This window comes from Protobothrops mucrosquamatus, unplaced genomic scaffold (assembly GCF_001527695.2).
Source record: "Protobothrops mucrosquamatus isolate PMUCROS unplaced genomic scaffold, P.Mucros_1.0 scaffold47, whole genome shotgun sequence".
Classification (NCBI taxonomy): domain Eukaryota; kingdom Metazoa; phylum Chordata; class Lepidosauria; order Squamata; family Viperidae; genus Protobothrops; species Protobothrops mucrosquamatus.
In genome coordinates this window covers 139,707-162,148 of record NW_015386429.1, presented here as the reverse complement: position 1 = coordinate 162,148, position 22,442 = coordinate 139,707, and the positions used below count along the sequence as shown (strand labels likewise).

Sequence of the window (22,442 nt, the reverse complement as noted above, 5' to 3'; positions counted from 1 at the left end):
AACTACCTTGAAGCCTAGAATTTAGAATATTTAAACTATTATTTATTTATTTAGTATATCAACATATATCACAATTATACTTCTACTCCTCATAAGTTAAGTAGAAACTGAAGCTTTTCCAACTCATAATGAAAGCAACTTGAGAATTGATAGGTGGTGGTGGAGGATTCAGAGACAATAGAAATAGCCTTGATAGCTTGGTGCCTATGTTACATAAGTACAATAATTTTAACAGTATCGGCCTATACATTAGGTACTTAAATCAGTTGTTGCATTTCTTGTGCCAATCATTTTAACATGACATCTGTGCTGGCTAGAACAATTATTTGGTGAAAATTGTTCTATATATTTAAATAAAAAAGAATTTTAATATGTTTAATGCAAAAAAGATAACACTTTCTGTACTACACTACATTATATCAAAACTCAAGAACTTTATCAGAAAACAGCATTACTGCAAGATGTATTTCTTTTCTTATTCTTTTGAACAATTATGAGTATAAATCATAACTAATCTTTGATGTGAACAATGAATTTAAAAAGAAAAAATCTACAATAATCTACATTTTTATTTACTTACATAATCATAAATATCTTATGATCACTAGATTGGTTGTGGCATAAGCCAATCTCTGTCCCTCAAAAGTCTTGAGCAAAACAATTATATTTTCATGTGTTTTAAAATGTATGATTCCTAGAAAAAGGAGGCACATTTACTATCATTATATTTTGCCAAAATAGAGATGTGAAAGATACTAGATTCAAACATGAGCTGTTTAAACAGAGTTATCTACTGAAAGTATCCCATGATGATCTGGGTACAAACTTTGATTCAAAAAGCGTGGGCTGGAAAGAGAAAGAACATGGTTCAATATTGGATGCAGAGCATAGATGATGTTTACAACCACCATAAATTAAAACGGTGTGCAGTTTCCATAGCATGACAGCCCTCACTAATCAGAGAAATATTTTCTGTTCTTCTGCCAGAGCGAGATAGTCAGAAAATCTACTCACCCTCCTATTCAAAACAAAAGATTTTACTACTTCCTAATTAAATGCAAAGGGACAGCAGACACTTTCCCAAAATGTTTAAATCTTTTAAAAGACAGCTCAGAGCTGGTTTTTAAAAGACAACATCCCCAGGATATGCTATTTACAGATTACCTAGGGGCTTAAGGTATACCCTGATCACCTTAAAATTACACTTCTGTAACACACATTACTATTGTGCACAGAGATAGAAGAGATATTTTCTCTTTATTCCCAAATCTCAGTCATAAATAAAACAATATTAAAAATATTTATGAAAGTAAAAGAAAGTGACAAAAAGGAAATGTGCTTTATATGCAACCAATTTTCAGTAAAACAAAAACAAAATTCACATCTGAAACTCACATCCTGAATTTTAAAGCCTATAAAGAACCATTTTACACAGTCCAATTCTTCAAAAAAAGATTTTCGGTGTCATTGTTCAGAACGAAAAATGGTCTTTTTAAAAATCTTATATATAGCAATGTGACTGAGCACTGTGACCCTCAAGTTCTTTAACTGACAAATAATATGAGACATGATGTCTTTGTATTCTGCCCTTCCTTGCTATCCCGCAACCAGCACGAATTGGATGAAAGTTGATAATATAGTATAATGCCATCAGATGATATTTCTTACTTAAACATTAGCAACAGGACATGGAAGAAAATATAGGATGGCATTGTAATTTCCACACTTGTAATGTATAAACTTGTAGAAGTATCAATACATACCTGCAGTTGGGAGGTGGATCTAAGGTGATGTCAGCTAATTCCTTTTGAATCCTATGACAATAAAGAACGAAGGTTCATTATTTTGTCGAGTTAGTTTGATCTGCTTTTATGTTTCCCTATTAACAGAAGCGAAAGAAAATTGCATAGATTTACAAAACAGAGCTAGTCAACATTTTCTAATATTTCCAATCAATATTTTTATCATTTAAATTAAATGCAGTAGACAAAGAGGCATGAAATATTCCTTCTTTTTCCCTCCCCAAACAAGACACAGATCTATTCTTTTCTATATAAATTCCTAATGAAAACCTGCTTTTTTATTTTTATTGTTTCTGTTATCATAATAATAGAAACAAGATATAGAGAACTAGATCTATTAGGCAACTTGGTGAATATACTGCTTCAAATTCCTGTCACAGAGCAAACATACATAAGAAGGATCATAATCACGAAGGTGGTACAATACAAATATTTGCAGTTGTAATTGACATTGACAAGTCTAGCTATTGAAACAAGACATATTTTACATGAAAGTCTTAAAATATATACTGAATTCAAACTGATTTGAAAAACAGAAATTGTTAATTGAAATGCACATTATAATAAAAAGCAGAGTCCCCCTTTCATAAAAAACAAATATTTTGTCATATAATCTGATTATCTTAAAGCAGCAACCAAACATAAAACAATCTTTACACTCCTTATGTTAAGACCATTGTTATAATCTACATCTTCGAATAGGTGAAGGGCTATGTAGTAAGTCAGCAGGAATTTACAGTCTTGGTTTCCAGTCACATGCTTTTAACTTTTCTCACCTCAATATCAGTAATATAGACAAATGCTAAGAAGAAAGTTATCAGGAAAATAATCCACCTTTAAAGGAATGGTGATTCTGATTTGGAAAAAGTTATTATCTTTCACAAAGAGGAGTGAAACAGGGATATTGAAAAGAGTAAAATCACATTTTAAAAGGCAGTAAATAAAGATTCTAGATTAAAGACAATCTCACCTTTTTGCGCTGGTGGAAAGAAGCTTGGAATTTTTACTCATGCTGACTTTACTTTCTTTCTTCTTAGGTGTGTTTGTCTCTTTCTCAGTCTGTTGGTTGGAGGATGAAGATGAAGAAGAGCTGGTGCTAGCCCTTGAATCGTCATCCGACATAGCTCCCCCCCACTATAGCTCCACCCAAACCTGGAGAAGAAATACCACAAGGAACAGGGAGGGAAACTGAGAATTACTAATCACTGCATGTGTGTGTGTTTTGTGTGTGTGTGTGCGCGCATGTGTGTATGTGACTATCTGTTTCTCTGTGTGTACAAGTCTCAAGATTCTAACTCTTGGGAAACATTTTCTTCTCCCATTGCAGGGGAAATATAGAAACTGGATTAAAAGAGGAAAAAGAAGTAAGTCTCTTCTCCTTCTGCTTCAATAGCATTTAGTGCTAGTTCCATCTCTAGAAAGGAGAGGGAGATAAGGAAAATGAGGGTGACATAGGTCGAAGGAAGGAAGGAAGGAAGGGGAAACAGGATTACTGAGACTAAATAATTTCCTTAAAAGTCTCCTCTTGCAATTTTTTATTTGAGTGAGACTTACCAAGACCCCTCTCCCAAACATCCAATCCCAAGACACAGGCATATGGAGAATACACTATCAACAGTAATTCACTGCCTCTTAAGCATAAGAAAATGTTAGTGGGAAAGCAGGGGAATCCTTATTTACAAAGCTTAGGCAGAAAGAAGAAATTACCATTTGGAAAGAGGGCTGTACTAAGAAAGGCTGATCAAAAGTAAAGGTAGTAGGGTTTTAAGAGATTAGAAAGGAAATTTAGAACCCCAAGATGAGGAATGGGAATACTTCTCAGGAAGTGTATTACCCATGACTACTAATTTAAAGTGGGGGGAGGACTGATTAGAAAAGAGATGAGGTGCATGTAGGGGAGGGAGATTTGTAGCTTTCGGCCACCATTTGTGTGTTAAGGGCGATAGGAATTTCTGAAAGGCGTGTGTGGGGGTATTTGGGTATCTCTAATTTAAAACAGCTTCTCCAACGGGACTCCCTGTCCCCAGATCTTTTCGCTGCCTGCTAAAACCCCCTCCCATTTCCTGCTACCCACTTCTCAATCCGGAGACCCCCTTCTTTCACTTCAGTCTTCTCCCCCACCAAATTTTTTCCTCTCCAGCCCATCTTTCGCCTCCATTCACAAGCGGAGGTGGTGGGGGTGATGGTGGTGGTAGTGGTAGTGGAAGGAGAGCTGCACATCGAGGCACCTCTCCTGCCACTCCGGCCTCTTGCCGCTCAGCCGAAGGGACAGCTGGGCTGGGGGCGATATTTGACCGTCCCAGAAAGGATCACCCCAAATCCTTTCCTTCTTCCCTCCCCCCCCCCCCCCCCCCCCCTCCCCCCCCCCCCCCCCCCCCCCCCCCCCCCCCCCCCCCCCCCCCCCCCCCCCCCCCCCCCCCCCCCCCCCGGTCTCCTTTGCCAACCCACGTCGTTCTCCCATCTCTCGCTTTCCCCGGGCAACCACAAAGCCCCACCGGGTCGCTTTCCCCCGTTTTTCCCTCAGAGCTTGTCCGGACCAAGCCGTGACCCAGGAAAGGGGAGCTGTGTCTGGTTGTGGCAATGGGGTGCCCCTTCCCCATACCTCTCCCTTTGTGTCTGGCTGCTCCTCCTCGGTGCGGCTGGGCCTGGCCACTCGTGTGTCTCTCGCAGGGAGAGAAGCGGAAGTGCTGCAACAGCAACTATTAAACAGGCAATGGCTTCCCTGCCTGGCTCAACCCCCCCCCCCCTCCCCCCCCCCCCCGCCAAGCAGGGAGGGCATCCAGCTAACCGGCGCCACACATAGTACTCTATACACGTACACACACCACACACACATACACACACATAAACACAAACACAACTCTCGTACTACTTATCAATGGACAGGGGGTCAGTAACTAAAGAGGCACCACTGCCCCATCCCAAGAGTGTTTCCCTTGGGTCATGTTTCTATTCGCAAACTGCGCCCTGAAGATTTTCAGATGAGCAACGGAGAAAAGGGGATAGGTACCCCTCCCCCCAGGCTTGTGAGGCGAATCTCCCCTTTCCTGGAGCAAATGGGTAATACGGTACTCTTCAGAGGACTTTAAAAATAATGATAATGACAATGACAACAGCAGCATGAATAATAAATCAGAGATGTGCGCTTTAAAAGGAGATGTATCTGACAGGGAAGACGAGCAGAGGCTCCCACCATACACTCACATTCCTAACAGTTGGGGTTTTTTTTCTTTTTACCTGTAAGGACAAGAGCATAAAACTTGAGGGGAGAAGTAAGTATCTAAGTAAAATAGAATATTGGAAAGTGGTCAGATTTAAAAATTACCTTTTTCATTTACTCTCTTTCACAGGCACACCCACACACACACACACACCTCTGCTCCCTGCTTTTGCAGTCAATAAGTCTGCTCTCAACTACCTTCTCCTCCGGAGATTTGACTTTTCTGCTTTTCCATGTCCCTATCACTTGGAACGCATACTCTTTTCCTCTAACTTAATCTGCTATATTAACTTCATCTTTGTAGTGGTGGTGTAGAGGGGTCTTGTTTTTACTTTATTGCCTATTTTAAATAAAGCAATTGGTAACCATTTAAGTTTCTGGTACTTCAAACAATGCATCATTAAGAAACTGTAGTCACAATCCAGCCAGAGTTGTTGATGGCAATCTGTAGATTCTGGCACCATTGTGTTTAAAAAAAAAGATAGTGCTTGATTTTTTAAACTGTTAAAAACATGTCATCTTAGTAAAATGTTTATTAACATCCACATTATATCATTTTTCTCACTTGGCTCTTATCTCTTCAGATATGCTCATAGTGTTGAAACCTATTGAGTAACATCATTACTTTATGATGGGGAACTGTAATGTTATAGATCCTATTCTGGAATTTTTATGAACATGTCTGAAATTGGCAGCAGACTGAAACAAAATCAGTCTTATTTTCAGATGTATTATTGAGAAACCTATGAGTCAAAAATTCTTCATTGGGTTTTTTCTCTTTAAAACTGTTACACTGATATGCTATTTGTAAGAGACAAGTTACATGATGGTATATTAATTAGATATATAAATGGCTGAAGTTTCTCACATATTGGTAGGCTCAGCATTATTGTTAGTGAAGAAAGAAAGCACTGGCTTTGTCCTTCTTTCTACTTATTTCTGAGTCAACATGTATAGGATTGCACTATTAATTCAACCTAGAACAGGAAAGGCCATTCAAAAGGCATGCTAGCAAGATCCAATAGAGTGGATGCATTCAGCTGGACAGTCTTTTTCTTTCCTTACGGGTTTCTGTTTGTGTAAAATAAAATGACATAATAGTCTTATTTAACACTGAAGTCCAAACCGAAGCAAGTTGGAATATCTTTAACTGCAGAAAATATAGTGTGCTCATACCAAGTCACCAACATTTTTCAATTTCACCTCTTTAGCACCCTAGAATCCTAGAACTGGAAAGAATCATTTAGGTCATCAAGTTCAACCCCTTGCTCAATGTAAGAATCTGATTTAAAGCCTCTCAAACAGATGGCTGTCTTGCTTCCTGTGAACATACTCAATTATGGGAAGTCCATCGTCTCTTTAGTAATTGGTTCTACTGTGAAACTGCTCACAGAAGTTTTTTTTTAATAGCCTTTTAGAATTTGGCTTAAAACTGAGGGGCAATACATAGTTAATAAAAGCAATATTGCTCTATCTTGTGTAGATGCAGTAAAGGAAGAAAAATCAGCACTCCAAATGGCTTTTAAACACTTGTGTAATTTGATTCATTGCAATATTTTTTTATATGGAGTCCAGCTGTTTCCCTCAGCCTACCCTTATTAAACCAGGACAGATCTGTCTCTGAAAGAGGCCAAATATTTAAATAAGGGATATCTGATATATATTGTAATATATATTGTGAATTTCAGACTTAAATATGCCAATGGGGAGGGAAAGCCCAAACCATGTGAGCTAATTTTCCAATTCCAATTTGATCTGCAGCAGCAAGAAATTGTTGCCACTCCATCTTGCACACATTTTTTCTATTATATTACTCACTTTTTAAGATCAAAAGAGACTGATTTCAGAACAACTTGCTGTTCATTTTCAAGTTAGGATTTTCAAATTCATTATTTCAAAGTTTGGTTTGAATAAAGCACTTCCTTTATTTCTTGGGTTTGGGGCTATATCCATTGACTTGCATATCATTGAACTGATATCATTGAACTTAGTGAAACTACTTTCTTAGTGAATATGTATAAAATTGGATTATTACAAATTATTTTAATTTTGCTTTATTTATATTTCATTTTTTTCAATTTAATAGGGTGGAAATAATATAAAAAGAGATCTGAATTTGCTTCAGTGATCCAGGATATCTAGAAAGTAAAGCTTGTCTTCTAGGCCTACATAACTGTCAAGAGGAAAGAGCCAAGTTGATAAATTAAAAATAGTTGTAGGCTGCAAAGAAAAGTACGGATTGGTTGTTTTGCAGCTATTGGAAGGGCAGAAGCCCTGGAACTGACTGACTGTGGTGGCTATAAATCTATTACTTAAAAAAAAATCCACAGGTTGCAGAGGCCTGATCTAGATGATAAAAAGTCTGAAGAAGTTACACTATGTGTGTGTTTTTGAAATACTTCATTTCTGTCAATAGTATTTCCTTAGGTAGTTGGATCTTTTAAACCAGGGGTGTCAAATTGCCAGCCCGCGGGCTGGATGCGTCACGCCAAACTGCGCCCACCCCATTGCCGGCAATGGCAAAAAGTCGCTGTACATCGCAACATGTCATGTGACATTGCGAATTTGACACCCGTGTTTTAAACTAAAGGTTTGCCAATATAATTAGAGTTACAAAGTAGATTTAATTTTTTTTTATTTCAAAGGTACATAAATTGGAATTATATTCCATCCTAAGTTGCAAATCTGAGAAGCTGAAGTTTATTTAGATGTCAAGACTTTTGCATACATATTATGACTGTGTATGTGTGACACATTAGTATGATATACCTTTGTATTTCCTTGTTGTATACTGTCAGCCTTATGAACAAGCTGAAGTAACCCTGTTCAGTCTATATAGTAAAGAAGGCAGGTTCAGGGAAGATTAAAAAAACAAAACATGTTTTAATTTATCCTAATGTCTGTGAGATAGCATTAGAGAGTTGCAATCTGGATGAACATTTTATTGATATGTATCAAGTGGGATGGGGATAGGTAAAAGATTGTGGAATTGAGATGGGAGAGAAAAACGTAGTAGGGATAGCACGTGAAGAATGGTTTCTGGAATTCTTCCTAACTCCTTAAGAGCAGCTCCACTCTAGATTTCCTGACTAATGGGGGAGGGGTAAATAATGGAGTAATTGGCAACATTCTGAATTTCTGCCCAACTGCTTCTTCTGTTGAACTCTGTTGGGCTTTAAAAGATTTTTTTTTCCTCCACTCCAGCTGGATCTGTCCCATTTTTTAAAAACTCAACCTTTCTATTGCTCATTTATCCCAGCACACCCAATGATGGGATTCAGCCAGTTCGCACCAGTTCGGGAGAACTGGTAGCTAATTTTTTGTTGCCCAGGCCCAGAATGGACTTCCGGAAGCGGCATGCACACAGAGAACAAGTTGTTCACATATTTGAATCCCACCACTGAACGCACCAGATCTGCTCCACTTCTATTGTATTTGGAGTTATCATGCTAATGGACAGTCAGCAAGAGCCCTCAGCCAAATTATATAATTTATTCTAAGATTTCACTGGATTAATACAGGTAGTCCTGAAGTTACAACCATAATGGAGCTTGCCCATTACAAACATAAGTTGTAACAATTGTAAAAAGGATTGGTAATGTGACTGTTTACAATGTTTTTGTAGAGATCATTAAGTGAGCATGGCGGTCATAAGTGTGAACCCACTGTTCACTATGAGTGCAGTTTTGCTGAAAAGTCCTGGTTTTCGGCAAACCATCATAAAACACAATCTTGTGATCCTGGGATGCTGCAAACAGCCATACAGTAAATGCTGAACACCTAAAGTACATCACTGACTGGTGGGATGGCAGCTATCAGAACTTGGATCCAGGTCATAAATCCTCCTTTTTAAATAGGTTATAACTTTGAATAATCAGTAAGTGACCAGTTGTAAGTCGATGACTACCTGTAACAAGGTAGAAAAAGTCTGCAAAGCATGGCTTCTGGAATTCTTTCCAATTCCTTTAGCAGTAGTGGCCAAAAGAAGCATCAGTAATTTCTTCTCTACAATGTGTGATGTCTGCTTTATCCTTGTGTTATATTTCTGTCTTTGTGGGAAGGACAAGACAGATTGCATATGTTCTATGAAAGGAGAAAACAGGAGGAAAGATTTAGAATGAAGCAGTATGTAATTTTCTGAGCAGCTGCCCAGATGTTTTTTCATAAGTATGAAGGAATTTCTTTCTGGAATTTTTTATTATTATTTTTGCTTCTGCCACCATACCAAATTCAGTCCCCTTTAGTTTTTGGAGAGACATCTTGCTAACAGACAGCAACACAAATGTCATGAGCCTCTTTCATTTCAACATTCTGTTGGATTGGAAAGAAGAACAAGAAGTCATTTTGAAATTTTATATAAAGAGAGTGACGTGATTATCATTCCTTTTCTCTAAATTTAAACCTTTATATTGATCATACTTTGCATCCTTTAATGAAGTGGGTGACACATCAATACAAGTTATTGATAATATTAAATACATAACATTTCTGGATACGTTTTACCAGAGTATATAATTGGGAGATGCTATTGGCCTGTGTCCTGCTCAAGTTTTCATAAACTTCTGGTTAAAACAAAAGTGGGGACAGGCTCATTTTCCAGAGCTGGCCTAGAGTCCATCTCTGGATCCTTCCCCATGAGCCTATAGCTCTACCTATTAGGTTAGGGACTACATTAATGGGAAAATTCAAACATTCTTTTGGATCCCTGGACATGTTTTAGATGGATACTCTTTTGTTGTGTAAGAATAACAGAAAACACTGGCAAATGCTGTCCATTTTGCCTTGTTCTTTAGCTCTGCTTCCTCTGAATTTAGAGCTTTATGCTATTCTGAAGCAGATGATATATGATGTAATTTTGAATCTTTATTATTAGGAGAAAAGGTTTCATATTTCTGAAGCCTGGCATCTTCTCTAAAAAGATATCTAAATGAAGGAGTAGTTTGAAAGAATGGCCAATTCCTTTTCCTTTAGATGTGTAATTGCTGGTGAGGAAAAAAGTACCAAAGAGGACTATAATGAACAATGAATCAAGATGGAAAACTGTATGAACAGCTTCTATGTAGTCTAGCTTTAACATTGTAGACAAGGCAATTAATTTTTCATGCTTTATTTACAAAATAGGAAAAAACTCCAAAAGTGATATAATTGTTAAGTTTTGATTAGGTGTGGGAAGACACAGGTTCTGGTTTGCTTTCAAACCTGGAAGCTTATTAGGTGAGTCTGGATCATCTTTCTCTCCTAGCCCATTCCATTCCACAGTGTATCCAAATTAGAAGGAGCAAACAATATACCATGTTTCCCAGAAAGTAAGACCGTGTCTTACTTTCTTTTGGGCTTTGAAGTAAGCACTAGGTTTTATTTTCGGGGAGGGCTTAGTTTTTGCTGGTACCAGTACCAGTGAGTGTGCAGGGGTTGGGCGGGGCCTGTGCATCGGGTGGAAAAGCAATGCGGCGGCAAGAGCGTGATGGCGAACCAGGTACGGTACCGGTGCAGCCCTGGTGGGTGGCAGCGGAAAGGGCGCCAAGCCGGGTGCAGGGTGAGTCGGCCCAGATCTGGAGTGCCGCCCCATTGCCTGTCTGCCAGGGCCCTTTGCCAGCGGCCACCAGTGGAACCGTGCCGCCCACATCTCTGCCTTTGGGCTGCTGAGCGCCAGCCTGCAAGCATACTCATTGCTGCAGGCACTTGGCTAAGGGCGGGCATTGAAGCTCTCATGCCAGCTGGGCGCTTTTGGCATCTACTGGCTGCTCCCACTGGATCACCTTCTGGCCGGCCAGCCAGCTACTGCCGCCGGCACCATGAGGTAAGGAGGCGAGGAAAGTGGTGGGAGGTGGAGTTGCTTCCCTCCGCCTGCCAGTCACCTGCCAAAGCCGTGTAGGGTAAGGTTGCCGCGCACCTCCCACTCAGATGCCCTTGCCTCCCCCAAGCATTTTTTATTAACCTGCCTTTCAATTGCATTGCGTTTCTCTATTCGCTTCTCAGCCTTCGCCGCGTGTTAGTGGGACTACCAATAAAACAAAAAAAAAGTTCAATCAGACTTTCTAACTTCTTGAGATCTCACGAGAAGTTAGAAAGTCTGATTGAACTTTTTTTTGTTTGTTCTACAAACACGTTGCGAAGGCTGAGAAGCGAATGGAAAACACAATGCAGCTGAAAGGCAGGTTAGTAAAAAAAATGCTTGGGGGAGGCGAGGGCATCTGGGCGGGGGCAGGGGCAGCAACCTTGCCCTGCGTGGCTTCGGCAGGTGTCTGGCAGGCAGAGGGAAGCAATTCCACACACCCCTCCACCTGCCTTGCCTCCTCACCTCATGGCGGTGGCAGTAGCCGACCAGACGGAAGGCGATCCGGCAGGAGCCAAAAGTGCCCACCAGGGCCCACCAGGGCCCACCAGGGCCTGAAGAGCTCCAGGTTCAGCCTTTAGCCCGGTGCCTGCAGCACCGAGTAAGCATGTAAGCTGGTGCTCAGCAGCCCAAAGGCGGAGGCGTGGGCAGTGTGGTTCCATTGGCAGCAGCTGGTGAAGGGCCCTGGCAGGCCAGCAGCAGGGAGGGCGCTCCAGCTGTCACACGGAAGATCTGGGCCAAGTCACCCCACCCTGCCCCGCGTTAGGGCTTACTTTTGGGATAGGGTTTATATTAGGCCCACCTCCCAAAAATCAGCTCGGGCTTACTTTTGGAGTAGGATTTACTTTTGGGGAAACGGTATATATGCTGCCTTAAGTATCTGAATGAAAGGCAGGATACAATACATAAATCTATAGGTCTGAAGTTGTGTTGATATTATCTGGCAGGCATTTGGAATCAACAGTAGAAAAATCTTTTAATTTTATTACCTTTATGCTCGGTAACAATGCATTGTCCTATTTCTTTTCCTCCTCATATATTAACACTTTCCTTTGTTTTTTATTTATATGTTATTGGAAGCTTCTATTTCCTGAAGATTAGTGAACCAAACAGATGACACTATGTTTGCAAAAGACTGATCACAGCTTTCAGTATTAAGAACTATCCAAGTCAGCTGTACATTATTTGTTTTTGTTTGTTTGTTTGTTGTTTCATTTTTGGTACAGTAACTAAAAAATGATTTCATCTATATGCATGAACTAGAAATCTAGTTTCTGTTGATTCAAGGCACAGAGGTTGTAGATATTCAGAAACTAATATAAGATGTAGATTCAAAGTGCAGTATAATTATTCTCTGATATATGAACCCCAAGTTATTTCACGCCTGCATCAGTATTTTATGCGGACCAGAATTGATAATTATCATATTTCCTTATTATCCCTGCAAATGCCATTGTAAATCAACTTTCAGCTTCTGCATCCTTCGTTCTATCTATACCTAACATTGTAACAAATGATCAATGGTATTTAATTTTTGCAGTATATTTGTTTATCAGTTTAGCTGTACTATAACACATTAAGGCCCATTTGCACAACACATTTATATTGGTTTCAATTGGAAATAAATATTATGTTCTCAGTATTTCCTTACAATGCAAAAAATTGAATTCTTGTAAAGAGGAAAATACTTTGGAAGGATTTAAGTGCTTCCATGGAATTGTGATTCTAGTGGACACAATGCAAATTAAGCAATTCTGAAACAATATATATTAATGCAAACATGTCTTCTTAAACAGAATAGCTCTTTTGCAGTGCAATACTATGTAAGTCTACCTAGATTTGTAAGATGTACTCAGAAGTAAAGTGTTTGGTTTATGGATAATCATGATCATAAATCATACTTATAATCATGAAAACCCAGAACTGGGCTAATTTAACAAAGCCTATTCAGTTAACCATTGCCAAGCAAATTATAGGAATGTAACTTTTTTTTATTGTGGTGTCTTAAATCATGGTACACTTTTTCTTTGTTGAAGTCAATAGTACAATAAATAGGAAATCCTAAAGCACTGAAATGACTTCAACTGCATTCAGTTGATCAGTTCTACTGCTTTGGATGAAAATATTGATCCAGTTGATTTTTTTCAACAGTTGAATCTTTATGTATGTATGTATGTATGTATGTATGTATGTATGTATGTATGTAGAGGTAGAGGTAGATGTATGTATGTATATGTTTGTTTATTTACTTACTTACCAAACTTGTATACTTACCCTTTGAGCTGTATATCATTAATGGAAGCTTTTATTTCCTGCAGATTAGTGAAGCAAATAGGTGACAAAATTGTAACTTTGCTCCTGTTACACTGCGATTCTGCACACATCCTTTTTATCTGTGTTTTAGTGCTAGCATTAGCTGTTAATTTAAGGTGGATTTTGACATTGGCACTGAGGACATGTGGCTAAGGTGGTTCCTTGTTCTTTGGTCAATTTCAAAATGTGATTATTGCCAGAAGAAGCTTTAGGGCAGTGGTTCTCAACCTATGGGTCGCGACCCCATTTGGGGTCGATCGACCATTTCACGGGGGTCGCCAAGCAAGGCTGTCCGCCATTTTTTCCCCTTTTCCGGCGGGTGCCTTACCTCCCTTGGGCTAGGCCAGCTGGTGGTCGGCCTGCTCCATCTCTGCCGCTTACCAGCTACGCCTCGGCCAGCGCAGGGGGCGTAACCGCACATGCGTTACGCTCCCGGGCAGGGAAAGTCCTCGACTTATGACCAGTTGGGTAGTCCTCAACTTACGACCGGTTTAGTCCTCAACGTACGACCGGTTTAGTCCTCGACTTACGACCGGTTGGGGGTGGCGGCATTAAAAAGGTTGAGAACCACTGCTTTAGGAATTGAAGAGCTCTGCACCCAGGGATTTGCTAGGCATAAATAGATGGATGAAAGGAACCTTTTGCACTGGGTAGTGCAATCAGTGCTCTAGCCTTTAAAATATTGAAGAAAATGTGGTTACAATGTTATCAAAGGAGATACTTATTTGAAATTCCATTAACTTTAATCAAAAAGTTGATTTGTAAGGTGGAAAATGTCACCATATTTGCAGATAGGTGTTGGATGGTTGGGTATTCTTGCTGTCAGTTTTTCAAGATGCCCTAAAATAAAGCAAGAATGGAAAATCTGGAATAGTCTTTGCTTTGTGAGACAAATATCAGCTAATCAGCAAGTTGCCTCTAGCTGTGGCAGTCCCAGTACACCAAAGTAAATATGAAAGTACTTTCCCCACTTTAAATGTCATATTGAGCTGAAGGTTTTCATCTCATTTTGGATGATTAGCTTTGACCTTTGGACCACAGTTTACAAGTGTCAGAAGGTGAAGTAACAACTACACATATGTCCTAGTTTTTTTGAATTCACAAAAGGGTCAAAAATTCACTGAATCAAAAATTATTGAATTTGGAAGCACACCATTTAAGCCAATGATATACCCTTGTACATTTGAGTAAAAAAGGCAGAATACAAATTAATAGATAAATAAATCAATACAAATACAGGTCCAAGTTACATATGATTTTTAAGCTTTAGCGATAGCTCTCAAAGGCCTCTCCAAAAGTTAATACATAATTGAAAGATAATATTAATGTTATACCAAATATACTGGATTTAATTGTAATTAAATTATCCTTGCTCTCACTCACTTACTTTCTGAATGTGACTATTAGCATCTTACTCAAAAGCAAAGTGTGGTGCTTAGATCTTCCCCAAATTGTGCACGCTTTTGATTTAACCTATGAAAGGATGGTGGGGAAAATAAAGTTAAGTGCATCCATAAACATTTTCCAACCTAATTTGGTCTTTATATTTGATACAAAGGGAGCAAAAATAAAGGATTAAAAACATCTTTTAACATGTTGAAAAGAGGTTATTGGAACAATTTTCTGTTGTGTTCACTATAACTATTATTTATTTATTTATTTATTTATTTATTTATTTATTGTTTATATTTATATCCCGCCCTTCTCCTTGCGGACTCAGGGCGGCTAACAACCAGATAAAAATGCAAATCCCAAAACTACAGATTAAAACATAATTAAAAACAAATATTAATAATTGGTCTAGTTAATTTAAAATTACTTTAAAACCCCCATTAAAAATTTTCCCCTAAGCCAGTCCTGCAAGCTGGAATAACCATGTCTTAACTCTTGTCAGAGTGAAACACAAAAGAGGCTAAGAAATTCAAGCACTTTTTCTTTGTATATCTAGAAAAGCAACATAAGTAGGAGAGTATGGGATCAGTGGAATCATGTTCAAGGCACAATTAATAATACAGACAATTTTTTATTCTATCACCACAAGGCTTTGTGCACACAAAATACTAGGTTGTACATCCCTTTTATAACCATATTGAGGATGCATAGGTAAACCCCAAAGAAGAATACACAATGTTCTTGCATGAATTTCTTTGTTAAATATCTTGAACTACCCTTTACCCTCTGTAGTTTATAATTTACTCGTTTCATTAAAATGATCAGCAAAGCTCTTCACCATTGCCCTTAATCTTTTTTTAGCTTTTTCACAGTAAGAATCATTTTACATTTATCCAAGCAGTTGAGGAAAACAGTGATCATGTTTAGCTCTTATTTCATTCATGGTTGTGCAGAAGATTGCATCATAATGCCACTTTTCATGTGACAGGATAAATAGTGGATACAATTACAAAATTAAAATCAATTATATATATTCAGTTGATGTGAGGAAAGATCTTATGTAGGATAAATCCAGGTATACTCACCCAAATAGTCTCTACATTTATGTACATAAATTGAGCATTGTGACATTGTGGTTAGAACTTCCTGAAAAATGCAAAAAGCTTAAACCTGAAAGACTTGCTGGGAATCAGTGTCATAATATGCTTGGATGCATGGTATGATTTATTCCAGTTCTGAAGAAGCCTTAGCCCATGACCCCAATTCAACCACAAGGTTCCCTAATTTGTCTGCAAGTTTCTACCTTCTTTCTTTCTTTCATTGTTCCATTCTTCCAAAACCTCTTTTCCATAGGCATATAATTTTATTAATGTAAGAAATGGCCTTGTTGCTTCACTTAATATAGCCAGATTTGTTATAATATTGTAGCTATTTATGTCTTTATCTGTATATTTATCTTATTTATAGATAATATATTTGCTACAATACTGTAGCAGTTTCTATCTTTATATTTATCTAACTAGATATATTTATACATAGTTATATTTATCTTATTTATAGATAATAAGAGATCTTTACAGAGATATTATTCTGTGATGAGCATTGAAGATATGCAACAATTCTGTAGCAGGTTCTGTCTTTTTCTACATCCTCTACTGTTCTCTTTCTCCATATGTGACCTCTGGCTACTCCTGAATGAATTGATGAAAATCAACATTCTCCATTTGACTAGACTGACTTACAACAACTACCATCCCATAATCACAGCTGATCTTTTTGCAAATGTGACTTCTCTCTTGAAAAGACAAGACTTTCAATCTCAAGAATAAGAATAAAACTTGGTAAGTCATGAATATTTCCAATAAGCTTAACCAACAGATGTAAGACCGAGTTCCTTAGGTGATGCTGATGATTATTAATGTTCATTTAATACAGCTTCAAATCTGATTTTGAAAACAGAGAATGGCTGCATTTGAAGCAGAGATTTTAAATGATTAACCTATCCATGATTTATTCAATTAACCCCATTGTTTGCTTTGAAGTATAAACTAACCACCTAGGCTGCTAAATTGTGATTGGCTGGTTTGTAGTTTAATGCACTACAGTATGTGAAAACAAGCAAAGCTAAACTTATATTCCTCAGGTAACTTTGATATGGTTAATGGAATTCTTTTGGAAGGGTGCCAGGAATCTGGGTGCAAAGCTTTGCTGAAACATTGCTTTAGTAGTAATTAACTGAATGAGAAAAATTTCTCCCCCAAATGACAGACATACTCTTAAAAAATGGTTCATATGCCTAGAACCTGGTGATGGTAAATCATCTTTAAAGCTCTGGAAAGGACATTGATTAGTTTGATTGCAACCTATTCTCCGAGGTATTGTGAGAAAAATAGCCACATTTCAGACATAGGCATTTCTAGGGTTAAAAGGGTTGAAATTTACATTGTGTTGTGATCTTAAAGAGATAAATTTTTATAAAATGGTGTCTTTTCTATTTTTCAATATTTTTTCTTGCAACTTTTGCCTTCTCTTTGCTTTCTTTTCTTTTTTCTTCCTTACTTTATATTAGCTTGTATTAGTTTTTATTTTATTTTCCCAAATTTTAGTATGAACTCCTCTAACTTGACTTTGCTGAAGGCTCCCAAATGAAGTTACCCAAGCCAGGAGTATTATCTGGACACAACAAATCAGAAGCACATGTGATGTGTGCATGGTACGTATCTACTGCCCTTTCAAATCTATTTTAGGGGAACAGGTTTATTTTACTTAAGATGGAATCTCTTATCAGTTTTAATGCCAGGTAATTATTTGAAAATTAACACCACTGTATAGTAAAGCTCATTACAAAGACAGAGAAACCAGAAAGCAGCAAGAAATCAGCCTGGGTTTGAGCGTTATTCCATGGGGAAGTTTCAAAAGGACATCTAAGGACATCACAGCAAACAAGATTTCCAAGGTATTGAAGCTTTTTATATTTCAGCTTACAAATCCTTGCCTATTATTAGTTCTATCTATTCTACTGGTACCTATTCTTAAGCAGAATTTATTGAGGAGTTATATTTCTAGTCTCTGGAAGAGTAATTTTTCTGGATACTGACAGTCTGTATACTCTGACATTCATATTGCATAAGATATCTCAGCTTCCTGAGAATATTTTCCTATAACAAATTAGGATTTTTTGAGCAACTGTCATCCCATGATATTTCAATATAAAGGGTGAAATTTCTGCTACAGAGTAAAACATGCAGAGCTTCTAACTTATTCACCCATTTCATGTGAGGCCCAAGTAATCTCAACTGCCAAGAACATCTTTTTCCCCCCCTGATACAATGTGTGTAGTAAGCTAAACTCTCTTGGTCAGGAAGAAAGCATCTTTGGATGAGCCTATGGAGTCCCCTCTTACTTCACTTGGTTTTATTATTACACATTTAATTTTCCAGTTGGCCTCTATTGCTTTTGGTCATGCATTGGAGATTTTGTAAATCTGAGTTACCCATAATTATGAAGAAATTTTATAATATTTAAAGTGTATCTACCTGCTATATTTAATTGAAAGCGTACTGCAACGAACTATCCCTATTTAAAGATAAAAGCACTAGCTTCTGTAATCAATAGTACAGCTGAATAAAAGTGATCAAGTTCATAGGCAACTAAGAAGCCAAGGAAGATCTGTACGTGGTGGCAGAAGGCCATTGCAAGGTTGCAAGATAGATTTCCTAGAGAGGAAGTGGCAAAGTCTTTTGAGAGAGAGAGAGAGGGAGAGAGAGAGAGAGAGAGAGAGAGAGAGAGAGAGAGAGAGAGAGAGAGAGAGAGATCATCCATCAAGCAGCTAGCAAGGAGAGAAAAAAAGAGGTCTGGAATCAGGCCTCCTTGTTCCCCCCCCTCCACCAAGTACTGAAATGTGGTTTTTCAAAATGGGTCATTGCATACAGCCTGAGCTATCCACTGCCTGCTGCTCTGCATGCTTAATCTTTAAGACAGATGTGCTTATAATAAATAAATTTGGCCATCCGTCTAGTTCTTAGCATTTGAACTTTATAGAATGCACTTATTTGTTTAAAGTCTGTTCAGCGTTGAAAAGTCTTTTTCTAATGCTACTACAGATTAACATGGTGGTTTTGCTAGAGGTCATAGAAATTTGCCTGAGTTGTTGCTTTTGAACTAGTGCTACAGACTTGTACTTCAAGAAGATGATCATTAGATGGTAGCAAGGAGTTAGAATTTTCTCTTTGCTGCTATCTGGTTGTTATTTGGGCCTTTGCATTCTGTTCATGCAACCAGAACAGGTTGAAATGAAAGAACACAACTGCTAAATGTTTGGTATTGTGTACCCTTATTAGTGCATAAAATGTGTGACAACACTGAACAGACTTTAAACAAATAAGTGCATTCGATAAAGCTCACATGCTAAGAACTAGATGGATGGGCAAGTTTATTTCTTATAAATCTGTCTAAACTGAAAATAAATACTATACTAAAATTGATTTTGCGATTGCATCTTTCATTCTAGATACAATTCTGTTAATTGTTTCAGATTAATTTAAAATCTAGCCCCTATTCTGTGCTCCTGCCAATCCCTATGAAGCTGGGCAAGATCTCTTATACCATCTGTAAATTCTGCAGTAGTAGCAGCAGCAAATTTCAGAAAGGATATTGTATTAAACTTATGCAACAAAACAAAAAATAGTCTTGTGGTAGCTAAATGATTGACAGCTTTATTACGAACTGAATGTATCAAAGTTTACCTGGCCACTGGAAAATGCAGTGTAATGGGAACGACCTTGGGAAATGGGGTGAAGAGTTGCTGCCTAGAGAAATGCCAGATACGAGGTGGCATAGTTCACAGGTGCAAAGTGGGTGAATCAAGAGATCAAGATGGATGTTTCCTAAATTATTGAATAAAGCTGATAAAAGGAGAATTGTATATTCAGATTTGCAAATTCTGTTAATATAGCTTTACAATAAAGTAGAATTAGCTTATCTGGTCATGTTTCCTGACCAGTTTACTTGTTAAGGCTGACATTGATCTTGGAAGTTTGAACATACAGTTCTCCCACCATTACTTTAACAGCCTGATTCCTTAGAGAAGGTCCCACTAGAGTCTTTTGCTCTACCCACTATGAAGCTGGGGACTATGTTCCTTATTTGACTGTTCTCTAGGCAGCATCTCTTCACCCAATCTTCCAAGATCATTCCCACATACCATGACTTGAGGTTTAAAAGCATAAAACTGCACAAGTGGGGTCAAAAATCCCAAATAGTCTTTGTCACAGCAGTGTTTCCAACTTTCCAAAAATGATACATGGATTGTCCATTTGTGGTACAGAGAGAAGGGAGAAGCAGCAGTCTTAAACACTGAGATGAGCCATTTTTTTGTCTGCAGAACACTATTCTCAAAAAAAGATACCCATGAATCTGGGACAATCCTTCCCATCAGCACCAGGCCATAATTTACTAATTTATCATCCACTGCCCTCATTGTCTAGGTGGTATTTTCAAGCAGAGGATGGAGAGAAAACCATTAGTTGTGTTCATAGTAAAAACAAGAGGGTGATTGTGACATGGGGAAGAAGCTCTCTACTCTCTTTTTTACATGTGCTATGTATGAGAGACGTGTAACAATGGGATGGAGCTTCATTTGAATATTCATAGCTATCATATTGACTTTTTCACACCTGCCCACTGGTTAATATCCATAGACATCATGAGAAAACAAGTTGGGAGACTAATTTCTCCCTGTTCAGTTGCATGCACTTACATCTGTAAAGTACGTTCCAGCTGAAAACGCTCTGGGCCCAGCTTTGATTTACCTTGTAAAAAGAACAAGTGGAAGTGTTAAGAAGTTAGTATATAACAAATCATTGAATTGTTTCAGAGGCATCTATTGCAAATATTTCCTATCATGTCACCCTTATCTGTAAGCACATTGTCCATAGTCTCACATGCTGTCTGCCAAACCTGTGTATAACCTGTGTACTCATTTTCTGAATTAACAGATAACAGAATAACAGTCCAACCCTTTGCTCAAGCAGGAAATCCTATACCATTTCAGACAAACGGTTGTCCAATCTTTTCTTAAAAACTTCCAGTGATGGAGCATTCACAACTTCTGGAGGCAAGTTGTTCCACTGATTAATTGTTCTAACTGTCAGGAAATTTCTCCTTAGTTCTAGGTTGCTTCTCTCTTTGATTAATTTCCATCCATTGTTTCTTGTCCTGCTTTCCGGTGCTTTGGAGAATAGGTTGACCCCTCTTATTTATGGCAGCCCCTTAGATATTGGAACACTCCCCTATCCCTTCTCTTCATTAAACTAGACATTCCCAATTCCTGCAGCCATTCTTCATATGTTTTAACCTTTAGTCCTCTAATCATCTTTCTTGCTTTTCTCTGCACTCATTCTAAAGTCTTCACATCTTTTTAACTGGATGCACTATCCAGGTGGGATCTTACCAAGGCATTATAAAGTGGTGCTAACACTTCAGGTGAACTTGATTCTTTCTCCAGCATAATGACTGGAGAATCCAAGTTGCCACACCTCCTGCTGGGCTAGACTAACCCAGTTTTCGACTTAGTCTTTGCTCAGCAGGACGCTTTATTTTGGGCTCCTTCTAGGCTTAGCAGTTAGGTTGAAGATCCTCGTGGATTCTCCTTCTTCATTGCTGTGAGTTGGACCTTTTTAATTTAAATTGAACTCACTTAGATCGAGACAGGGTTCATTTAGATCATTCTGGCTTCTCCGGATAATCAGAGCCTTCCGGCCATCTGGGAGGGCTCTCCTCGCGGCATGGGTCGTTTTTGTGATCACCAGCTGATCCTGACACCGGGGAGCTTTGTCGGAGCCCTGCCGGACTTTCCCGCTTGATCTTGCTTGCGAGCCTCCTGTCTCCTCGCTGCAGCTTGCCGCCGATCAGGAGACTGCGCAGAGCTCAGTGACCTAATTTCTCGTCTGCTCTGGCTTCCATGAAAATCACTGGATTACTTCATTAGCTTGACAGGCTCAGCAGAAATATTTTTTTCCGGACCCAAGGCAAGCAGTGCAGGCCGGGCTGATTCTCCTCAGCGCCTGACTAGTCCTGTCAGCCTTCAGCCAACTGTTATTTTTGGTGCGGCCGCCATCTTGAGTGCCACGCGAAGGACTGATTGCCGCCTCAGAGCCTTGTTTAATCTGAAAAGGGCACAGCACTCATTTAAGGACATTATCTTGGAGGCATTAACAGGAAGAGTCCCTCAAGGGCCTCTTCTTTACCCTACTGAGTTTTGGGTGCCCGGGAAGCGGTACAATTAGGCCATTTTTTCATTGCCTCCTCTGAGTGACATCAGAGGCCTTCACCCCTCTCTGGTGCAATTTACCAGTTGGTTCCCTTGGCCAATTGTTATAAGGCTTGGCCACAGGGGTGTTATAAAGGACATAAAAAGGGGTCCTCAGAGAGTAACTATAGACACTTCTGGCCCTCCCACCCTTTCACCTTAGAGTTAGGAGGCAGGAACACCTTCGAGCACCGCTGCCAATTTCCCGTATTTCTGTGCGGACCCTTGCTCCCAAGGGATTTCATTCGCCCCTGTCCACTGAAAAGGTGCGGGCACTGTGCCACCGGATGTGGCCTCGCAGATAGCTTTTAGCTTGCTATCTGTTGCTGTCAGCCATTGATTACGTTGGTCAGAGCCCGGTCTATCCCCTCTGACAGATTAAGAATTTTGCTCCGCTCCCGTGTCAGATATCTCCTACCCGGAATATCTTGACTACAATGGCAGACAATTTGGCTCCTCAGCCTGCTCAGGGTGTTTCAGGATCCCCTGCCAAGAAGAAATGTAGGTCCTCCAAATTGGAAGTGGCGGGGAGGGTTAAAGCTAAAGCCAAGGCTATATCTACCAAAAAGC

At 38.9% G+C, this 22,442-nt stretch overlaps 1 protein-coding gene across 2 annotated transcripts in view; it reads right to left on the bottom strand.

The window, feature by feature from the left end:
* UBE2E1 (ubiquitin conjugating enzyme E2 E1) overlaps positions 1-4,511 on the bottom strand; it is a 53,628-nt gene extending 49,117 nt beyond the window's left edge. Inside the window, exons 1-3 of one of the 2 annotated variants that reach the window (XM_015811698.2) lie at positions 4,405-4,511; positions 2,773-2,954; positions 1,764-1,814 (exon numbers count right to left, since the gene is read on the bottom strand). In XM_015811698.2, the coding sequence (XP_015667184.1) occupies positions 1,764-1,814; positions 2,773-2,924 (203 nt within the window). In that variant the 5' untranslated portion in view covers positions 2,925-2,954; positions 4,405-4,511. The remainder of the gene's footprint in view (positions 1-1,763; positions 1,815-2,772; positions 2,955-4,404) is intronic. The other variant, XM_029283287.1, reaches the window with a different exon arrangement.
* Positions 4,512-22,442: the final 17,931 nt, after the last annotated feature.